The 17,087-nt window shown below is 50.1% G+C and overlaps 8 protein-coding genes across 8 annotated transcripts; 4 read left to right on the top strand and 4 right to left on the bottom strand.

Moving 5' to 3' along the window:
- Positions 1-380: 380 nt before the first annotated feature.
- Positions 381-2,055, top strand: N7510_001506 (putative extracellular lipase; the record flags this gene model as incomplete). Its single annotated transcript, XM_056973433.1, has 2 exons — positions 381-974; positions 1,024-2,055. 2 exons carry the CDS (start codon positions 381-383, stop codon positions 2,053-2,055), a joined length of 1,626 nt encoding a protein of 541 aa, XP_056838550.1.
- Positions 2,056-2,388: 333 nt separating this feature from the next.
- N7510_001505 (uncharacterized protein) lies at positions 2,389-4,428 on the bottom strand (the record flags this gene model as incomplete). The annotated part of the gene is made up of 1 exon (XM_056973432.1): positions 2,389-4,428. The coding sequence occupies one exon, from the start codon at positions 4,426-4,428 to the stop codon at positions 2,389-2,391; it is 2,040 nt and encodes a 679-aa protein (XP_056838549.1).
- Positions 4,429-5,769: 1,341 nt separating this feature from the next.
- N7510_001504 (uncharacterized protein) lies at positions 5,770-7,206 on the bottom strand (the record flags this gene model as incomplete). The annotated part of the gene is made up of 1 exon (XM_056973431.1): positions 5,770-7,206. The coding sequence occupies one exon, from the start codon at positions 7,204-7,206 to the stop codon at positions 5,770-5,772; it is 1,437 nt and encodes a 478-aa protein (XP_056838548.1).
- A 183-nt stretch (positions 7,207-7,389) lies between these two features.
- N7510_001503 (uncharacterized protein) lies at positions 7,390-9,501 on the top strand (the record flags this gene model as incomplete). The annotated part of the gene is made up of 1 exon (XM_056973430.1): positions 7,390-9,501. One exon carries the CDS (start codon positions 7,390-7,392, stop codon positions 9,499-9,501), a length of 2,112 nt encoding a protein of 703 aa, XP_056838547.1.
- Positions 9,502-9,694: 193 nt separating this feature from the next.
- Positions 9,695-10,507, bottom strand: N7510_001502 (uncharacterized protein; the record flags this gene model as incomplete). Its single annotated transcript, XM_056973429.1, has 1 exon — positions 9,695-10,507. One exon carries the CDS (start codon positions 10,505-10,507, stop codon positions 9,695-9,697), a length of 813 nt encoding a protein of 270 aa, XP_056838546.1.
- Positions 10,508-11,385: 878 nt separating this feature from the next.
- Positions 11,386-13,053, top strand: N7510_001501 (fungal specific transcription factor domain-containing protein; the record flags this gene model as incomplete). Its single annotated transcript, XM_056973428.1, has 1 exon — positions 11,386-13,053. One exon carries the CDS (start codon positions 11,386-11,388, stop codon positions 13,051-13,053), a length of 1,668 nt encoding a protein of 555 aa, XP_056838545.1.
- Positions 13,054-13,967: 914 nt separating this feature from the next.
- N7510_001500 (putative short chain dehydrogenase/reductase) lies at positions 13,968-14,957 on the top strand (the record flags this gene model as incomplete). The annotated part of the gene is made up of 1 exon (XM_056973427.1): positions 13,968-14,957. The coding sequence occupies one exon, from the start codon at positions 13,968-13,970 to the stop codon at positions 14,955-14,957; it is 990 nt and encodes a 329-aa protein (XP_056838544.1).
- Positions 14,958-15,037: 80 nt separating this feature from the next.
- N7510_001499 (putative acid phosphatase) lies at positions 15,038-16,955 on the bottom strand (the record flags this gene model as incomplete). The annotated part of the gene is made up of 5 exons (XM_056973426.1): positions 15,038-15,954; positions 16,011-16,345; positions 16,403-16,568; positions 16,789-16,801; positions 16,866-16,955. The coding sequence occupies 5 exons, from the start codon at positions 16,953-16,955 to the stop codon at positions 15,038-15,040; spliced, it is 1,521 nt and encodes a 506-aa protein (XP_056838543.1).
- Between the last annotated feature and the right edge of the window lie 132 nt (positions 16,956-17,087).

Below are 17,087 nucleotides of genomic sequence, written 5' to 3'. Positions count from 1 at the left end.
ACGGTAAACTATTGCCATCAATAAAATGATATCTGTAGCAACCGTCCTTTCATTCTACCTCCAACTATACGATCTAGAATACCCTTTCTTGAGATGGCAGCAGCAGCTTTTTAATTGAATCCATCTGAATCAAATAAGATACCAATTTGCTAAAAATAAACAAAATCGTGGTAAATCAAGCCTGATGAAAAAGGCATTCAAATATAGCAAGATGTGCGGCATAAATGTTTGCTTGGGCATAACATTAGCATGAGAAACACCCTTCCTTGTGCTTCCCCGCATCTCGGGCCTACTTCTGATGCCGAAGTTAGTCGACAATTGTCCCCAATCCAGACAATCCAGATATCCCCGCCAATCTCGTCAAAGGACCTATACAAACCATGGCCACTTCGACACGCCCCTCTGCCGCCCTGGCCCAAGGCCGGGTAGTGGGCATCAAACTTGAAGATCAGACCGTTGACTCCTTCCTGGGTATCCCGTATGCCCTTCCCCCCGTGGGAGCCTTGCGCTTCAGACCCGCGGTTCCGGTTCCTCAATCAACAGATACGCTCGATGCGTCCAAGTACGGCCCCGCAGCTCCAGGAAAAGCATTGCTTCCAGGTGGACCAAAGCTCGAACAAAACGAAGACTGCTTGACTGCGAACGTGTTTCGACCTGCCGGAACTCATGAAGCTGCAAGACTCCCCGTGGCGATATATATCCATGGCGGTGCTTTCAATCGCGGCGCCGCTGCGATGCATAACACTGCGTCCATGATCGCATGGTCGGAAGAGCCCTTTGTCGCTGTGAGTTTTGGTTATCGTGTCGGAGCTCTCGGATTTTTGCCTTCCACATTGAGTCAGAAGGAAGGTCTTCTCAACCTCGGCTTGCGTGATCAAGTGCTTCTGTTTCGGTGGGTCCACGAGAACATTGAAAAATTCGGTGGTGATCCTGGAAATGTTACTTTGTTTGGTCTCTCGGCGGGAGCTCACTCGGTGAGACCGATACTCCTTGAAAGTCTGCTGCATACTGACCGGTAGATAGATCGGACACCATCTTCTCAACTACGATGAACAACATCCGGCCCTGTTCCACCGCGTCGTTCTGGAATCTGGATCACCGACCTCTCGAGCAGTTCGTCCCTACGATGCAAATATTCATGAGCAGCAATTCCAGGACTTTCTGAGAGAAGTTGGTTGCCCAGATGATCTGTCTGAATCGGAAATATTTCCTTTTCTGCGCTCCCTACCCAGCAAAATAGTCACAGATGCTCAGACCGTTGTATTCGACAAATACAATCCATCGTTACGTTGGGCATTTCAGCCTGTGATAGACGGAGACATCATCTCTCGCAAACCTTTGGACGCATGGGACTCACAGCTATGGAACAAAGTACCCATCATGACCGGCTTTAATAGCAACGAGGGAACGATGTATGTGGACAAGAAAATGGCGCAGTCCTCCGAGTTCCGTGAGTTCTGGCGTAATCTGCTCCCGGAACTGTCAGCCGCAGACCTGGACACGATTGAGAAACTGTATCCCGACCCGAGTATCGATCCTGCTTCGCCGTACATCGAAACACGCAAGGGACGAGGTCTGGGTCCGCAATACAAACGCATCGAAGCTGCATATGGTCACTACGCCTATGTGGCTCCTGTCCGCCAGACTGCGCAGTTTGCCTCGGCGCAAGGCGTGCCTGTTTACCTGTACCACTGGGCATTACCCAGAACACTGGTTGGGCGCGCGAACCATGGCGATAATATGTACTATGAGACATACAACAGCGCCATCACGGGTATATCAGAGTCACAGAAGGAATTATCCGGAACTCTCCATGCGTATCTGACTAGTTTCATTACCAAAGGCGATCCCAATGCTCTGGAAGGTCGGTATGCTCAACGACCACGATGGAAGCCTTACACGCCTCAAGCGGAGAATGTGATGGTTTTTGGAGAAGACAATGAAGAACTAATTGGGGGTGCGGCGGCTCCGGCTTCCAAGTCCGTAGAGGACAAGTGGGCTAGACCTGAGACAGATTTTTGGTGGTCGAAGGTCGAAATTTCGCAGATTGCGTGAAGATAAACTAGAGGTTTTGACACAATATATTCGTTGCACACGCAATCCTGGGCGCACTGACAAGAAGTTCGATTGAATCTTGCACTCAGTATTTGGCAATAATATCAGCTTACAGCATTTCTACTCCCCCTCCAAATACTTGCTCTGTCTGTCGTGTTCCAGAATGAGAGACCCAGAAAATAATATGGATAAGGGAGATAATGAAGCTGATTTCCAACTTTGCTGTACGTTCCAAGTCAAACTGGAAGAAAGATAATGATTTATTGTCGTCATCGCCAGTGGCAAAATATTGAAGCTATAGTCCTCGCATTCCACTAATCCATAGCGGCGCATTTAACTCCAGGTGTGGTCAGCCAAGTCATGGCGAGCCCGGTCACAGTTGGCCTTTCCGGTGTGAGTGTAGCAAAGACCTGCCACTCCGGCTGACCACATTGCGCCACACTCCCACATGACGATGGCAAGATCCCACAACTCCTTGATCTTCTGCCCGTGAGGGTAAGCCAGTTCGGCAGCGAGAACGGTTCCGACGTATTCACTCTCAGCGGGTAGAGTATCAGCCCCTTTCACATAAGCGAGAACAGGGTTCACCAGGTGGTCAATGACAGCACGAGTTTCCGGCAAAATGCTGCCAGAGGAAAGGAGAGATTGGAGCCGCTTCTCAGCGCTAGAAAGTGGACCCTCACCGCGCTCGACCCTAGTACCGCTCGCTCGGAAGTGCTCCAGCTCTGGCCTCCCTTCTGGCATCGTGGGGGCGATGGCCGCATCCACACCAATGTCAGTCCGGCCAAGGAGGGTGACGGGTCTATGTCGGCAGTTGGAAAGCTGCCACCAGTGCGTGAAGAGAAGGCAGAGGGCCGCCGGGTTGTAGGGGTCGTTATTTCGGTACCAGATCATAGCACCGATTAAGCGCGAGTATACCTCGGCCAGCGGTCCCTCATCCAAAGATCCCCGGGTCAGAGAAGGGATGATGTTACTAACTTCTCCGCACATAATGTCAGGTCCGAGATCGATCCAGTCATGTGCAACGCATCCAAGGCCGGCAATAGCAGCCATCTGCTCGCCGCCACCCGAATCGTAATAGACATGGCAGAACACGGCGTCGGCGAGTTTGTAACGAGCAAGCCGGTCGAGATCGTTCCATACAACCATGCACGGGCTGGATTCGACAGGGTCGGCGTCCTCAATGACGGTCTTCTGGCGTAAGCATCCATAGTTGCAGCCCTTGACGATTCGGACGTCGTCGATATGCGGACCGGCGGAGGTGGATGCTTCAGCGGAAGCAGTCACCTCTGCAAAAGCAAAAGAGAGCCTGTCCGCCATCGCAGAGCTCTCAGTGCCGATAGAGTAATCGAGGACAAAGGCCGAGTCCATGATAGCCCACAAGCCAGAGATCGATCCGCCGTAGACGCCGCGATTATAGCCCATCGACATAGAGAAAATGCTAGTGTTGATGAGAGGGCCTTCACACGCCTCGGCCGCGAAGAGATCGTCCGTAACCTTGTCAGGCGAGTCCGCCACGCCGCTCAACTTCGGAGCCAAGGGCTTGCGGGCAGAGCACCATGTGGGCACTATGACCTCGCGCACCTCCGCAAAGTCCAGGCGCTCCGTCTTCCCACCCGTGATCACCTTGTCACGGGCTTCCAAGAGGACGGCAGCGTCGGCCAGCAGCCCAACTGCACAATCGACGGCGTCTGCAACACGCGCATTGCGCATCCAAGAGATACTTGTGGCGGCACCAAGTACTCCCTGGGTCTGAACGGTGTCGGGACGACGCGCCAAGTTAACCGTCGTCGTCAGCGTATCGGTTTCAGTAAGGTATTGCTGAAAGAATTTAGCCGATCCAGGCTCGACCGGACCGATGCCATGACTCTTTAGCGACCAGCACGGAGCTCCATGAGGAGACTCTCTAGTAGCACCTTCTCCGCGGACATGGACGGTACTCCACGTCGAAGTAAGACGGACGGTGGCGGCAGGGTCCTCTGCCGAATACTCGTCGGTACGGTCACCCCAATGGGAAACGACAGGCAGGCAATCGAAAGCGGGCGAGCGACTGAGACCACCGCTGACGACTAGGCCTGGTAGTAGGTCGGAGATGGGCTGGTCTGCACACTTGACTGCCAAAGGTCGGCTGAGCTCATTCGTACGGGCAAGGATCTTGTAGAGTCTGGCCCGAGAATCGCTATTGTGTCTAGCAGCAGCCTTTTTGTCTCGCAATTCCAAAGGTGAGACCTCTGCAGTGTTGGAAATAAAGTCGGTTACGTCCCGACAGGATATTCTTTTGTTGAAAGAATGCTGGTGATCAGCCCGAGGGTCAACGAGCCCACCTCTGACGGCTATCTCGGGGAGCTCATTAGCCCGGGCGATGTAAGGCATCTTAAATTTCAATAAGGAAGTATAGGCGAAGATGTGTTTCGTAGGTAGCCAGAAGGGAGTGATCTGTTGATCGCTCTGTTGGTTGCCATTCTTCCTCTGTTCCAAGACCGTCTTATTTATATCCTTCCTTTCTCCCATTGCACTTCAAAGCGGGGAAGCCTTTGAGTCGAGAAAAGAATGTTCATTGATCGGAATGTGCTCATCGTAGGATCTGGAACTGGATCTGCAAGAGAGATGGTTATCCTGCAGCAATAGTATCAAGTGCAATGATGTTGTACCACCCTGGACATTCGTGCATGGTTGGTGGATTGTCTACGATGTTCGGCCGTAATGGACAATTTACGTGGCTGAGTTCAGATATACTGGATACATCCGAAGGCTATCTGGTACTCAGTAAATGTAGTGTGACCTGGGCCGGAGTTGTGTAACTTGAAGCTTAACATGCCTTGAGCGGTGAAGTGCCCGACCTGGGGGCGGGTATGTATATCTTGCATACTCTGTAGATCATCTCCTACTACGTATAACCCATCAGCGTCGGCAACTTCCAAGTTAGAACTAGTCTCGAGGCTTATTGCGCGAAGGTGGCTTTAGCTAGGTTTGCTATTAGCAATACTTGCCTTTCCATCGGTGGCGTTAGCTGACTACTGCACTATATCCTGCGCAGACGACTCTATAGTCTATTCACACTATGTACTCTTGTTATTCTTGTTCGGACACCATAGCTTGCACTTCACCGCTATCTTTGTCTTGTTACCGGTGTGACCTAATACTCTACAAATATCGGCTAGGCTGCGGCCTATCAGACGATTTAGACGCCATGCCCAGCTACCCAGCCTACGTGATCAGACCCTAGTCGCAGCCAGCAGCACTTTCTGGGTTTCTTATTTCTCCATTTTTATACATCATTTCTGTTTTTCCATTGGAGTTGGCTCCGGTTTCATCGCTTTGTTCCTTATTTACAACAAGATCTGAGGCGGTGTTCCTCCTATTAAGAGTAATCTCGCATCGCTGGAGAAGTAGGTACAAATGCCCGTCCTTCTCCTGTCACATGTCCAAGGGACGCCTTTTGTGGATGCTTATCTTCATCCAGCACACTTTAAAAGTCCATTTTGTAGCATATGATTCAGTTTTCGTGTGACTATTGCCCGACTGTTTCGACTATAAAACATTCTAAGCTGGTGATGCCAACTACAGTAACATTACCAAAGAAACAAGCAGGGTTCCTCTTAAATGAAAAAAATTGTTGTTGTCGAGAAACGATATGATAAATTAAATATGAAATCAAGGTACAATACTGCGCGAAAACATTTAGAGGCGCATAGCTCAGCGAGCTCATCAAAGTTAAACCTCATTTTCCTTGGTACTTTTGGCATCATGGGTAAGCTCCTCAGGGGTCTTCTGAATGGTCATGACAGTTGGAATGGCCACCAGCAAGCTGCCGATAGTCAAGCCCCAGTTCATAGCAAATTGAACCATAGGACTAGTGCCTTCGGCATTGATTTTCCAAGCCATAGCGCCACCCGCTGGCTTCAAGGCTGAGTAAGAGCCCACGATAACAGCGGTCACGACTGGATCGTGTGACTGAGCACCCATGATCCAGTAGCAGAAACCTTGCCAGAAGGCATCGTACGCGCCGTAAAAAAAGTAAAGAAACATTGGTCCCAGAAACTCGTTGCCATCTTTATAGTCGATGTCCTGTTTCAGACCAAGCTGCAAACGCCGGTTGTCCCAAACCTGGAATTTGTAGCCACCACCCCAAATCGCCATTCCTGCCAAAAACAAAATTGCCCAGCCAATTTGAGCTCGGCTCCGGCGATTTAGGTGATGCAAGTCGAGCAAGAATCCCATCAGAAGCCCGCCAAACATTTGGGCGATCCAGTATAAGGCGCTGTTGAGCGAGCGGGTGCGTAGGTTGAATGTCAGGCCGTTCACATCATTTTGCTGGTAGGAGTAAAAGACATTGGCGTTGAAGAACATGGGGTACAAACAAATATGCTTCCAACTTAAAACAATCCGTAATGTTTGTCTCACCGTGGTTTTCAGGGACGTCCAGTTAAGAGCTTTGGACTCGTGGGCAATGCGAGCACCGTTATACTTGTCGGACAGTGTTTCCGTCGAGCACACAAATACTGAGCATGCCCAGCCAAATAACATGATAGCAATATAGGCGATATAAGTGGAATCCGTGACTGTCCCAGATTTTGAGTGATAGTTAAGTCCAAAACTGGCCAAGGAACCGACGGTCCCACCCAGGTTGAATATCACCCAAAAGAGACCAATAGCTCTGCCTCGTGTTTGGTCTGTGCTGTAGGTGACCATGATGGTTCCTTGGGCTACCCAGAAGAAAGCGGCACCCAGACCAAGCAGTGCTCCAGATGCGATCACGAACGGACCACCGTTCGTAGTTCGATCGGAATTGAGCAAAGCACCAGCGTAAAGGGCATAGGTCCAGCCTCCCAGAAGCAACAATAGACGTGGGCCCATATACTTATAGAAAGTGCCAACCACGAATAGCGCGGCACCAGCTGTGCATGCATGCGTCGCGACATTAGCGTTGGCTGAGACCGTGCTGTTGACTTGGCCCGAGCCTCCCATGCCTGTCAGAGCATTGTACATGCCGGGGTTGCAGAAAGAGATGAGTGAGACCAATGTAATCTGAAACCAGGGGTCTGTTCGTAGTTTTGAAAATATCTTGCCTTTCTGAGACGAAGGTAGAGCGACATTGCTGGGATTCTCGGGTGAGGAAAAGACCTCCTGCGGCGACTTGACTGTAGTCATATCGAGACCAAAAGACTTGACTTCAAGGACATAAAAGCCGTAGACTCAGGAAGGGCGAACTATTAGTATAAATAGAAGCGCGCAAATGCCCTTTGCTTGCCATGGCGTGTTGTCTCCGCATCCCGAGGGAAAAGACAGGATCTCGTTGCAACGAGATCCGCAACGCCGAGATCCGGAACCCCAATGCCGCCTCCCACCAAGCTTCATAAACACATCCTATGGGACGAATTTCGCATAATCTCGATTAATTATTGCCAGCCACGGACCGCTAGTACCATGACGCCATTTCTTGACCCAGATGCTCTGAGCAGCCTGCAGACGGAGGCCTCTAATGTGCTAGCACCATCTATTGACGCCCTGGATACTCTCGGGCTTTGCGAGGCTTTCAATCGTGAAGAGTCACAAGTCTCTCCATCGATTGCGTGCTGTCTGCCTACCATTGCATCATTCATCGAGGATCTCGTCCCTCGCTTACGCGTGGGCGGCAGACTCATCTACGTCGGCGCGGGCAATAGTGGCCGAGTAGGCTTTATGGATTGCAGTGAACTGCCCGTCACATTTTCAACCGATGAAGAGCAGTTCGTCACACTGGTAGCCGGAGGAGACCACGCTATCCTCAAGGCTCAAGAAGGGGCAGAGGATTCTGAGCAAGATGGGTCAACCCAGCTCGAGGCACTACGAGTTACAACCAAAGACACCATCATAGGCATCTCAGCATCTGGACGCACACCGTTCGTTCTTGGTGCATTGAAATTTGCTCTGCAGTGCGGTGCTCTGACAGCCGCAATCACCAACACCTCACCGTCTCTGCTAGATCTGCTGTGCGTCAATCACTCAATCACTGCCCTAGTCGGCCCTGAATTCATTACCGGGAGTACTCGACTGAAAGCGGGCAGTGCAGCAAAACAAATTTTGAACATGATCAGCACTTGCTCAATGGTCAAACTGGGCAAAACCTATATGGGCCTTATGATTGATGTACGTGCAAAAAACTACAAACTCCAGGCTCGCGGCCGGAGAATCATACGACAAGTATGCGGAATCCTCCAAGATAGAGGACATGCATTACCGAATTCCAATCTTATTCAAAAAGATAATTCATTGAATGTCCTGATTGCGAGCTGTGGGGGGAATGTCAAGTTAGCATGTGCTGTAATAGTATCTGGTCTCGCGCCAGATCATGCAAAGCAGCGTCTTGATTCTGTGGACGGGAATTTTCAATTGTTTGTTGAGGGATTTTTGATTCCAGCGCCCAATCCGTATGGGAGAACTGTATCTACGGGTGATGAATTCTTTCTTTCAATTGATGGCGGAGGAACCAAATGTGCTGTTTCCATCGCGACAAGCACTAGTGTCGTGGCGCAAGCGCATTCTGGTGCCTGCAATTTCCAAAGCGTTCCAATTGATGATCTTCTTGATCAAATAACAATTGCCACAGCAGAGGCAGTCACACGCATACCTCAGCAGTATCGAAACTCATTCATCGACATGCCCAGATTCACTGCGGTGTGGGCTGGCATAGCTGGAATACAACATGCACATCAACGAGAAACCCTGATCTACCGTCTCGAGAAATTGTTCAAAATTTCCATTAAGTCTGGAGCCCTTCGGTTAACAAGCGACAGCGCGCTCCTTGGTTCCTGTATTGGCATTGATGAGTCTGTCGAATCCGGCATCTCCGTTATTGCAGGCACAGGGAGCGTCGCCACGGCATTCAAAAAGGATTCGAAGGGCGAGGTGGCGCAGATCGGAAGAGCCGGTGGCTGGGGCCCTCTTCTTGGTGATCAAGGAAGCGCCTTTGATATCGGTAAAAGGGCATTACAATCGCTTCTGACTAGCGTGGAGCTGACTCAAGGAACCGATATGCACTGTCTCACAGAGCTAGAATCGGAAATCCTGGCAACCATGGGGGATGGAAAAAACGAGTTGCTCAATCGCATTCTTTATTCCAACATACAACCAAAACATCATATCGGCGATCTGGCGAAGGTCGTGACTAGGCTTGCATTCCGAGATCACAGTCCAGATCCTCAGGCATTGGAAATTCTCACGTCTGCGGCTAGATCGGTAGTCCAGTTAATCAAGCCGCTGGCTAAGAAGCAGATCTGCGATCCTAGTATCAGCTCTCTTGTTTTATCTGGAGCCTTGATGAATATTCCCGAGTTCCAGGCCCTTGTTCTTGACGAACTATCGAAACAGCATATCCCCTCGTTCAAAAATATTGTTGTTATTGACAACGTCTCGTGCTGTGCAGCCCAGTTTCTTGCGAGACGGGAGGCAAAGGCAAGAATTTAGCACAAACGGTTTCTGATAAGATTTCAGTAGAGCCTCATCTTGGTACCTTAGTTCTTAAGGATGTATCTAGATTCAAACTTTAGTATTTGTTTACTTAACTATTCTGGGTTTCTTCAAAAGCAAGTCCAATATCCCAGAAATAAAAATTTCAATCCTAAATATTAAAATTGGCTGCAACCAACAGTCATGACATTCAGTCAAATAACTGTGCTCCCGACTTCTCTGCCACGCTTCCGTAGACTCCATACAGATTGTCCAAGAAGTTTCGGGTGACATTAAGCCATGGTTCCTGTCCTGCAATTGCCTGGCAAGCATCATTACATACCGCATGATTCTTGCCACCCCAAATGACAAACCCATCCAAATTCGAATTTTCTGCAAGGGCCTCCAACTCACTTTGCCACAGGCTTTCAGGAAAAAATGAATAGTTGCCATGATACTGGGGCCATATATAGGGCCAGATCGGCAAGGAGTCATTGATAATATTAGAAACTTCGATGACTGAGCTGAGCGAGGTATTCCATATGGATAAACTGTCACTGTAGGTGTAGGCCGACGGAAAGAATGCATGGTTGCTATAGTTTCCGATCAGGCTGCGATAGTAGTCGTAAAGAGAAGAAACCGTGTTGCCCGACAGACCGTACCAGCCGATAATCTGACCCTCGGGGATCACATCGGCAGCCCAGGTTTGCAAAGTGGACATGACCTCAAGATATAGATCTGCGGTGGACTCAGAAGTAAAATAAAGATCTTCGCAATCAAGCACTAGCGGATAGGAAGGATAGACATTCCATTCTTGCACGATGCTTTTCCATTCGTCGGCAGAGGGAAGGACGCCTCCCGTTGTCAGAGGATTGCATACATAGGCGGGGATCCAATTGATATTGTTGCTCCCGTAGCCAATGGAGGTATTGACATAGGCTGTGTTATCAAACACATGAAAAGTTGAGCCGAAGGTTGAACCGATCGCTGTAGATGCAGCGAGGACACGGAGAAATGTGGACATTGTCTCAATATCGATATACAAAAAAAAGTCGCGAATATCTTTCTTATTGGGATGGTGTAATTCCGACCGATACAAAATTGTTCTTTACAAGGGGTTTTCCTTCTGTTTTCCTTTTATGCTGTTTGTACTTATAGTCCGGGCCGCCTCGAATCCTCGATTCGACGGATCTCGGTCGCCCGTCAGTTTGACTTTGGCGGATAACACCATCCTGCTCCTCTCTGGCGTGAAGCCCCTTGACTATCAACTCTTAGCTCATTAAACACGCTTAAGCAGCGAGATCCGTCTCTCCTCTTTTTACGCTTCTCGCTTGAGTCTACTTGCCCTGCTATTGTTTCTCCATGGCTTCTCCGTCTTTTGGCAAGAGCGGGGCTGAATTAGCGGTCGTAAGCTGCCACATTTGCCGAAAACGCAAAGTAAGAGCTCCATCTCGCCGACGACATTATTCTTGTGCCAACCGAGATTAGGTCAAATGTGACCGGACTCTGGGAGGTTGTCACAGATGCCGCCGATTTGGCGAAGAGTGTGTGTATGGCTCCGGGTCTACGTCTGACTCTAGTCATGTCACGAGCAGCAGGAGCTCGGGCATCTTAACAACACAAGCAGGACTAAAACGTCGACGTGTATTACGCTCCTGTAATCACTGCAAGAGAGCAAAGGCCAAGTGCTCCGGTGATACTATATGTGCACAATGCACAAGAAAGGAACTCGAGTGCTCCTACGATGAGTTGACCCAAGTTTCTCCCGTTGAGCCGCCGCCGAGGCTAATAGCTCCGTCTCCAATCATTCCTGCATGGCTTGTGGCCACAGAGTTGCCACCTATAGATCAGCTCCGAAAGCTAGTTGACATATACTTTCTTCAAATCCACACTGTTCGGTGTATGGGATTTCTACATATTCCAACTTTCATGGACCGTTTCACGAACCCCGAAAGACTATATTTGGAGCAATCAGGGCTCATATATGCTATGTGTGCCCTAGCTGCACCGTTCTACTATGCAGACACTATTGGTGCTGGCGTCGAGAATCATCAGAGCAACACGCAATTTTTTGACGCAGGAAAAGGGTGGGCTGAAGCCGCAAGAGAACATCTGTTTTCAAATTTTGGCCAGCCGGGAATTGAATATCTCATGACAGAGGTACTTCTGCATGAGCATTATCTGCGCATCGGTGACTACGCCAAGGGATTCATGATTTCTGGACAGATTGCCCGACATCTACAAATTCTGCAACTAAACATTGAGAACGACTCTGATATCCTATGTCGGAAAACCTCTACGGTGTGTGCCTCTAAAGAGACTAGAAGAAGGCTTGTCTGGGCCTGCTATCTTCTTGACGCATTGATTGAATGTGGAATCGATCAACTGCGACTGATCGTGCCTGAAGATATTCATGTCCAGTTGCCCTGCTTGGAAGAGCTTTTTGTCAGAAATACTCCCCGCATTACGGAAATGCTTGCTGAAGGCAAATTACTTCCATTCATCGATCCAACACTTAGCACCGAGACTTCAGCCAATCTCGATATGCGCTCCTTTTACATTCGTGCGATGGCTATTCGGTCCAAGCTCCTCAAGTTCGTGAAGCATTTGGACAACGAAGTGCCTTGGGAAATCAGTGACAGTTCCAAATTTTCTCGGCTTGACAAGGAGCTTCGAAACATGGAGAATTCGATTCCTGAATATCTGAAAATGTCGACCGAAAACATGTATCTGTTCAAGGCATCAGGACGCCTGAACTTATATTTCGGTTTACATATTCTGATGTCCCAAAATTTTCATGATCTGTACCGTATTGGTGTCTCGCACCTCGTCTTTCCCAATACGGCAACACAGTGGATCCGCGAGAATGCCCCCGAGGAATTCATTCGACAGTGTCATCATATGTGTGCCAGCAAGTCCGTATATATCGCTTCCATCTTGAAAGATCTTTGGACCTGTCATAAGCCCAGCATTATTGATACGCCATATGCCATGCACATACAAGTCTGCAGCAGCGTCCTCGTCACCACTCTTACATCCTGGAGTTTCCATAGTTTCCATGGCCCACTCCTCCCGGAGTTTGGATATTGTGACTATCAAGAAATGCTGCAAAACAATGTTACAATGTTGCAATACTTACAGCGCTACATCAAAGCGGACATGTACTGTGGTTCGGCCACACAAGCTCTGAGGCGGTTCAAGAAGCTGTTCTCCGCGGATCCCTCAACTACTATAAGAGGCTCGTCAATCAACGATACAGATGCCAACAAACGTGCAGGATATTCCACTCAACTCCCTCTTGAGCATGTACTGAATCCGTTGGGTACGTATCCAATGGCTCGGAAGCAGACCCAGATTCAAGACAAGCCCGGGGCAGATGCCACTGAAGATATACCTGTGGAGGAACCTGATCAAGCTCGATCTTTGAATTCAATAGCAGTGGATATTGAAGAATTTCCGAGCTCCGACTACATGTTTCCCAGTCATCTCCTGGACTGGGAGTCCGAGATATCCATCATGTCCAGCATGGGATATCCTACATTTCTTGAAAACCTCTCTGTGGAACTATGAACTACATTCTCAGTAAATATCATATATTTTTCACTGCAAAGAGAATGTAGTCTTCTATTTTATCAACTAACTAACTCCGATCATGATAACACTGTTTCCGCGAAGCATTGGTATATCCATAGGACGGTATTACTGCTTATTTGAATACTCAACCGAATCTAACGATTCTTGATCAACGAGCCTAGGATTCGGTTTTGGCAATATAGACGCTCTCACATTTTTTGGTCTTCTGTACCGTCCCTAGCCCCAATACCTAATAAATCAACGCCTCAATTCTTCTGCTCCTTTCCTCCTTCTTGTCAAGCCATGGTATGTTTGAGTTATCAGGTATTGTCATGAAGCCTTTGGCCATGACCCAGGAGTGACTATCTCCTGGTGGACCTATGAGTGCGCCTCGTTCGGCCGAGATAAGTAGCATGCTGGCCGTCAAGTTCTCTAGCAGGGCTTATGAACAAAAGTTTCGCGATGCTACCCTCTATCACAGAAGTCTCAGATGGAAGGTTGCAGTATTCTCATTGGTATCTTGTTTATATCTCATTTTTTTCTAGTCCTCCTACCTTTGGTCTGGGAGATTCCCAGTTCGTAGATATATCCCTAGTCATTCATGCCAACAGAATCCATAGTCAATATCTCTCTTTCTCTCGTCCTATTAATGATAGTGATATCCCAAGCAATATATGATCATGTCATAGTTATATTCCAGCATACCAGCAAGTATAATTGGCAAAATTTTTCTTTCTTCAAACACGGAAATGCTCGAATAAGAATCCGGTTCCACAAAGGATCGGCATGACTTCATCATCGCGGATCGGCTACACCACCACCAACTTTTCCCCTTGCCCTCTTCTCCTATCCTTCCTTACCTTTGTTCTCCCTTTTCACTAACCTCAGTACATACATCTCTCTTCTCCAAAATGGACCTCACCAGACTCAATCTGCCAGACTGGTCCACCCAACCCCTCATTTACATCGGCCTAGCGACCCTCCTCTACGCAACTTTCCAACTAGCCAGCCAAGCCAGCGTATACTTGCACCGCGGTACGCTCCAAAAGCGCTACAACCAACCGAACCAATCGAACTGGGCTCTCGTCACTGGCGCAACGGACGGCATCGGATTCGGATTCAGCCAGGAGCTCTGCGCACGCGGATTCAACGTGATTCTGCACGGGCGCAACGCGACAAAGCTCCAGCGGCGACAAGCAGAGCTCGCCCGCGAGTTCCCCACCCAGAAAACAGGAATCCTGTGCATGGACGTCACAGCAACAGACGAAACGATCGATCTCCTCCCTGACAAAATTCATAAAATCACACACATCGCCGCGGAACAAGAAGGCAAATTGACCGTGCTGGTCAACAATGTCGGCGGCGACCACGGCACCGCATACCGCGCGTTCTCGACACTGAGCTACGCCGACACAGAGTTGTCTATTGCGCGCAATGCGTCGTTCATGGCGCACGCGACGCGCGTGCTGCTCCCGATTCTGGCGCGCAATGCGCCGGGTCTCATCCTGAATGTCTCTTCCGCTGCGGCATATGGAATGCCATATGTGTCGCTGTATAGCGGGACGAAGGGGTTCGTAAACTCGTTTACGTTGGCGCTGGAGGCGGAGAACAAGGCTGAGGGGTTGGGGGTTGAGGTGCTTGGTTTGCGCGTGGGACAGGTGCGCAGCGCAGGGCTGGATTATGTCAAGCCGGGCTTGTTTGTGCCGGACTCGCGCACTATGGCGGCTGCGGGACTGGATCGTGTTGGATGTGGCCGGGTTATTGTGACGGGGTATTTTTGGCATTGGCTGCAGTGTATCTCGCTGGATCTCTTGCCGCGGTGGTTGATGATGAAGGTTACGGTTGGCAAGATGCAAGAGCTGAAAGCGAAGGAGGAGGAAAAGAAGAACAAGAAGGTATGATGGTGGCTGTGACTGCTGTGTACAATTGTATATTTTATTTGCATGCAAAGAAATTAAAAGAGAGAACAGGAATCTGAAATCTAAAACCCAGCTGGAGAGCGCTCGCGATCGTCCGGCCCGTGGAGGCCTGCGCCTAGATTTTCCATACACTCGGTGTGCCAGTTCTTGGGCGTGAACTTGTCGACGATCTCCTTGAAGGCGTCTAGTGTGCAGAAAGTGTCATCGCCGGGGAAGTGGTTCTCGGCCTTGGCCGCACAACCGGGAATGCGGACGGGGCGGTCATTGTAGCGGATGCGAACGTAGTGCTTGCGTAGAGACTCGCGGGCCTCGACCGGGAAAGAGGAGATAGGCGCACGCGCAGTCTCCGAAGGGGCCGGTTGCGTGGATGACTGGCTACTGCCGAAGAGCTTCGAAAGCATGCCGGGCTTCTTGGACGCAATGGATGGGTTTGAGAATTCCTCGAGCATGGTACCCGCATCAGCACCGCTGCGTGAAGACTGAGAGAACAACTCAATGGCGACAGAGGAAGTAAAGGGCGGCCACGACTCATCTTGGAACCCGCCCAAACTGGACAGAATCGATGCGAGAGTCGTGTCGTGACACCCGCTCATGGCAAACCTGATGTTCTTGCCGCCCTCCACACTTCCGGACCCAGAAGCAGTGCTCGAGCTGCGCCAGCCGCCATCCACCGCGGTGCTGACCATGCGGTCAACCACATCGCCCATCAGAGCACCAATGCCCAGCCGACGATACTCATTGCTCTCGGAATAACCGGCAAACCATTCTTCAACGGCGATCCGGTCGATAATTGCCCGACCTTTAGTGTCGTAGAAGTCAGAGGGCAGCTTGGTGGCTGGGCCGTGCGCATCAGTTGCATTGATGGTATCCATAATACCCGAGAGACGCGGATGAGCATCAACTGCGACCTTGGGCGAGGTTTCAGGCATATACTTCGACCAGAGGCTATTGAGGTAATTCATTTGCTCCGAGTCGTTCCCTGCAGCAAGAATCATTAATGTTGTCCACGAGAGAAAGCAAGAATCAAATACATACATCGCCTTGCAGCGCGGTCAGCAAACAGCCTCGCCAGCTGCCGAAAACGTCGACAGTTCCCTTCATTGGGGAACAGAGTCTCTTCAGAGACCGAGCGTGCAACAATCACAGGAGGCGGGAAATCCAGCGTGCGCGCGCTAGCCGGATACATGCCCCAAAAAGCCTGCTGGAGCGACTCAAGCGCACGCGGGATCGGCGTTGCGCGGAGGTACATATCTTCAGTATCCGATTTGATCTGGGGCATAAAACCCAACTGGTCAACGTAGAGATGGCGCAGACGTCGGCCCAATGCATATGTCGTTTCGCGACCCTTATCGGTGAGCTCTCCGTGCTGACTTCTTGCGAGTCAGCTTGCACAATTTCTTCTTGCACGTCCTGCATTTCTAGCTTACCACATAGCCTCAATCTCTCCACTGGGTCCCACGGCAACTACGGACTCGTCGTTGTTCCCGAATGCCTCCATCTTCCGCCGCCACTGAAATCCGTTCCATGCCGAGAGGTCTTGGCTGCTCGAAGCCATTTGCACCATACGCCGCGCGACACCGCAATACGGCCAGTCTTGAAAGTGTCAGATCATTTGGACAGTCAAAAAAAGGGATCGGTCAATGTACATGGACTCAAGCCTGTCTTCACGGAGGATTAGCAAGCAGCGCGGAGAAAGCGGGGATGATGGGGGCTGGGTTGGAGGTAGATACATTTTGGAAGCGCGAGGAGACAGGCGTTCGTTCGCCTGAAGCGCATTAGAATGTAATTATTTAGGAAGTAGCAGATCGCTCACCATGACGCAGGAACTATGTATATGCGTTGTTAGTCAATGGTCAATGCAGAGTGCAAATGCAGGCCCGCGCGACTCACCACCTGCACGAGTTGCAGCTTCAGGTCCTTCGGGTAAAGCCGGTCGAGCTCCTCCCTGGAATAGGGCTCGCGGGGAATCAGAGTGGTCATGGCGAACAGAGAGAAAGAACCAATGGCTCGCAATTGACAGCAGAGACAGGTTGGAGAGAGAGAGCGGCTGAGGGGAATGACATCTTTAACGCGGGCGGTGAAGGAACAAAACAGCCAATCATAAGCGGATGC

Source organism: Penicillium lagena (assembly GCF_028827675.1).
Source record: "Penicillium lagena strain IBT 129212 chromosome Unknown utg000001l_segment0_segment0, whole genome shotgun sequence".
NCBI lineage: Eukaryota > Fungi > Ascomycota > Eurotiomycetes > Eurotiales > Aspergillaceae > Penicillium > Penicillium lagena.
Note: the sequence above shows the minus strand (reverse complement) of the source record. Positions and strands in the feature narration are given on the sequence as shown.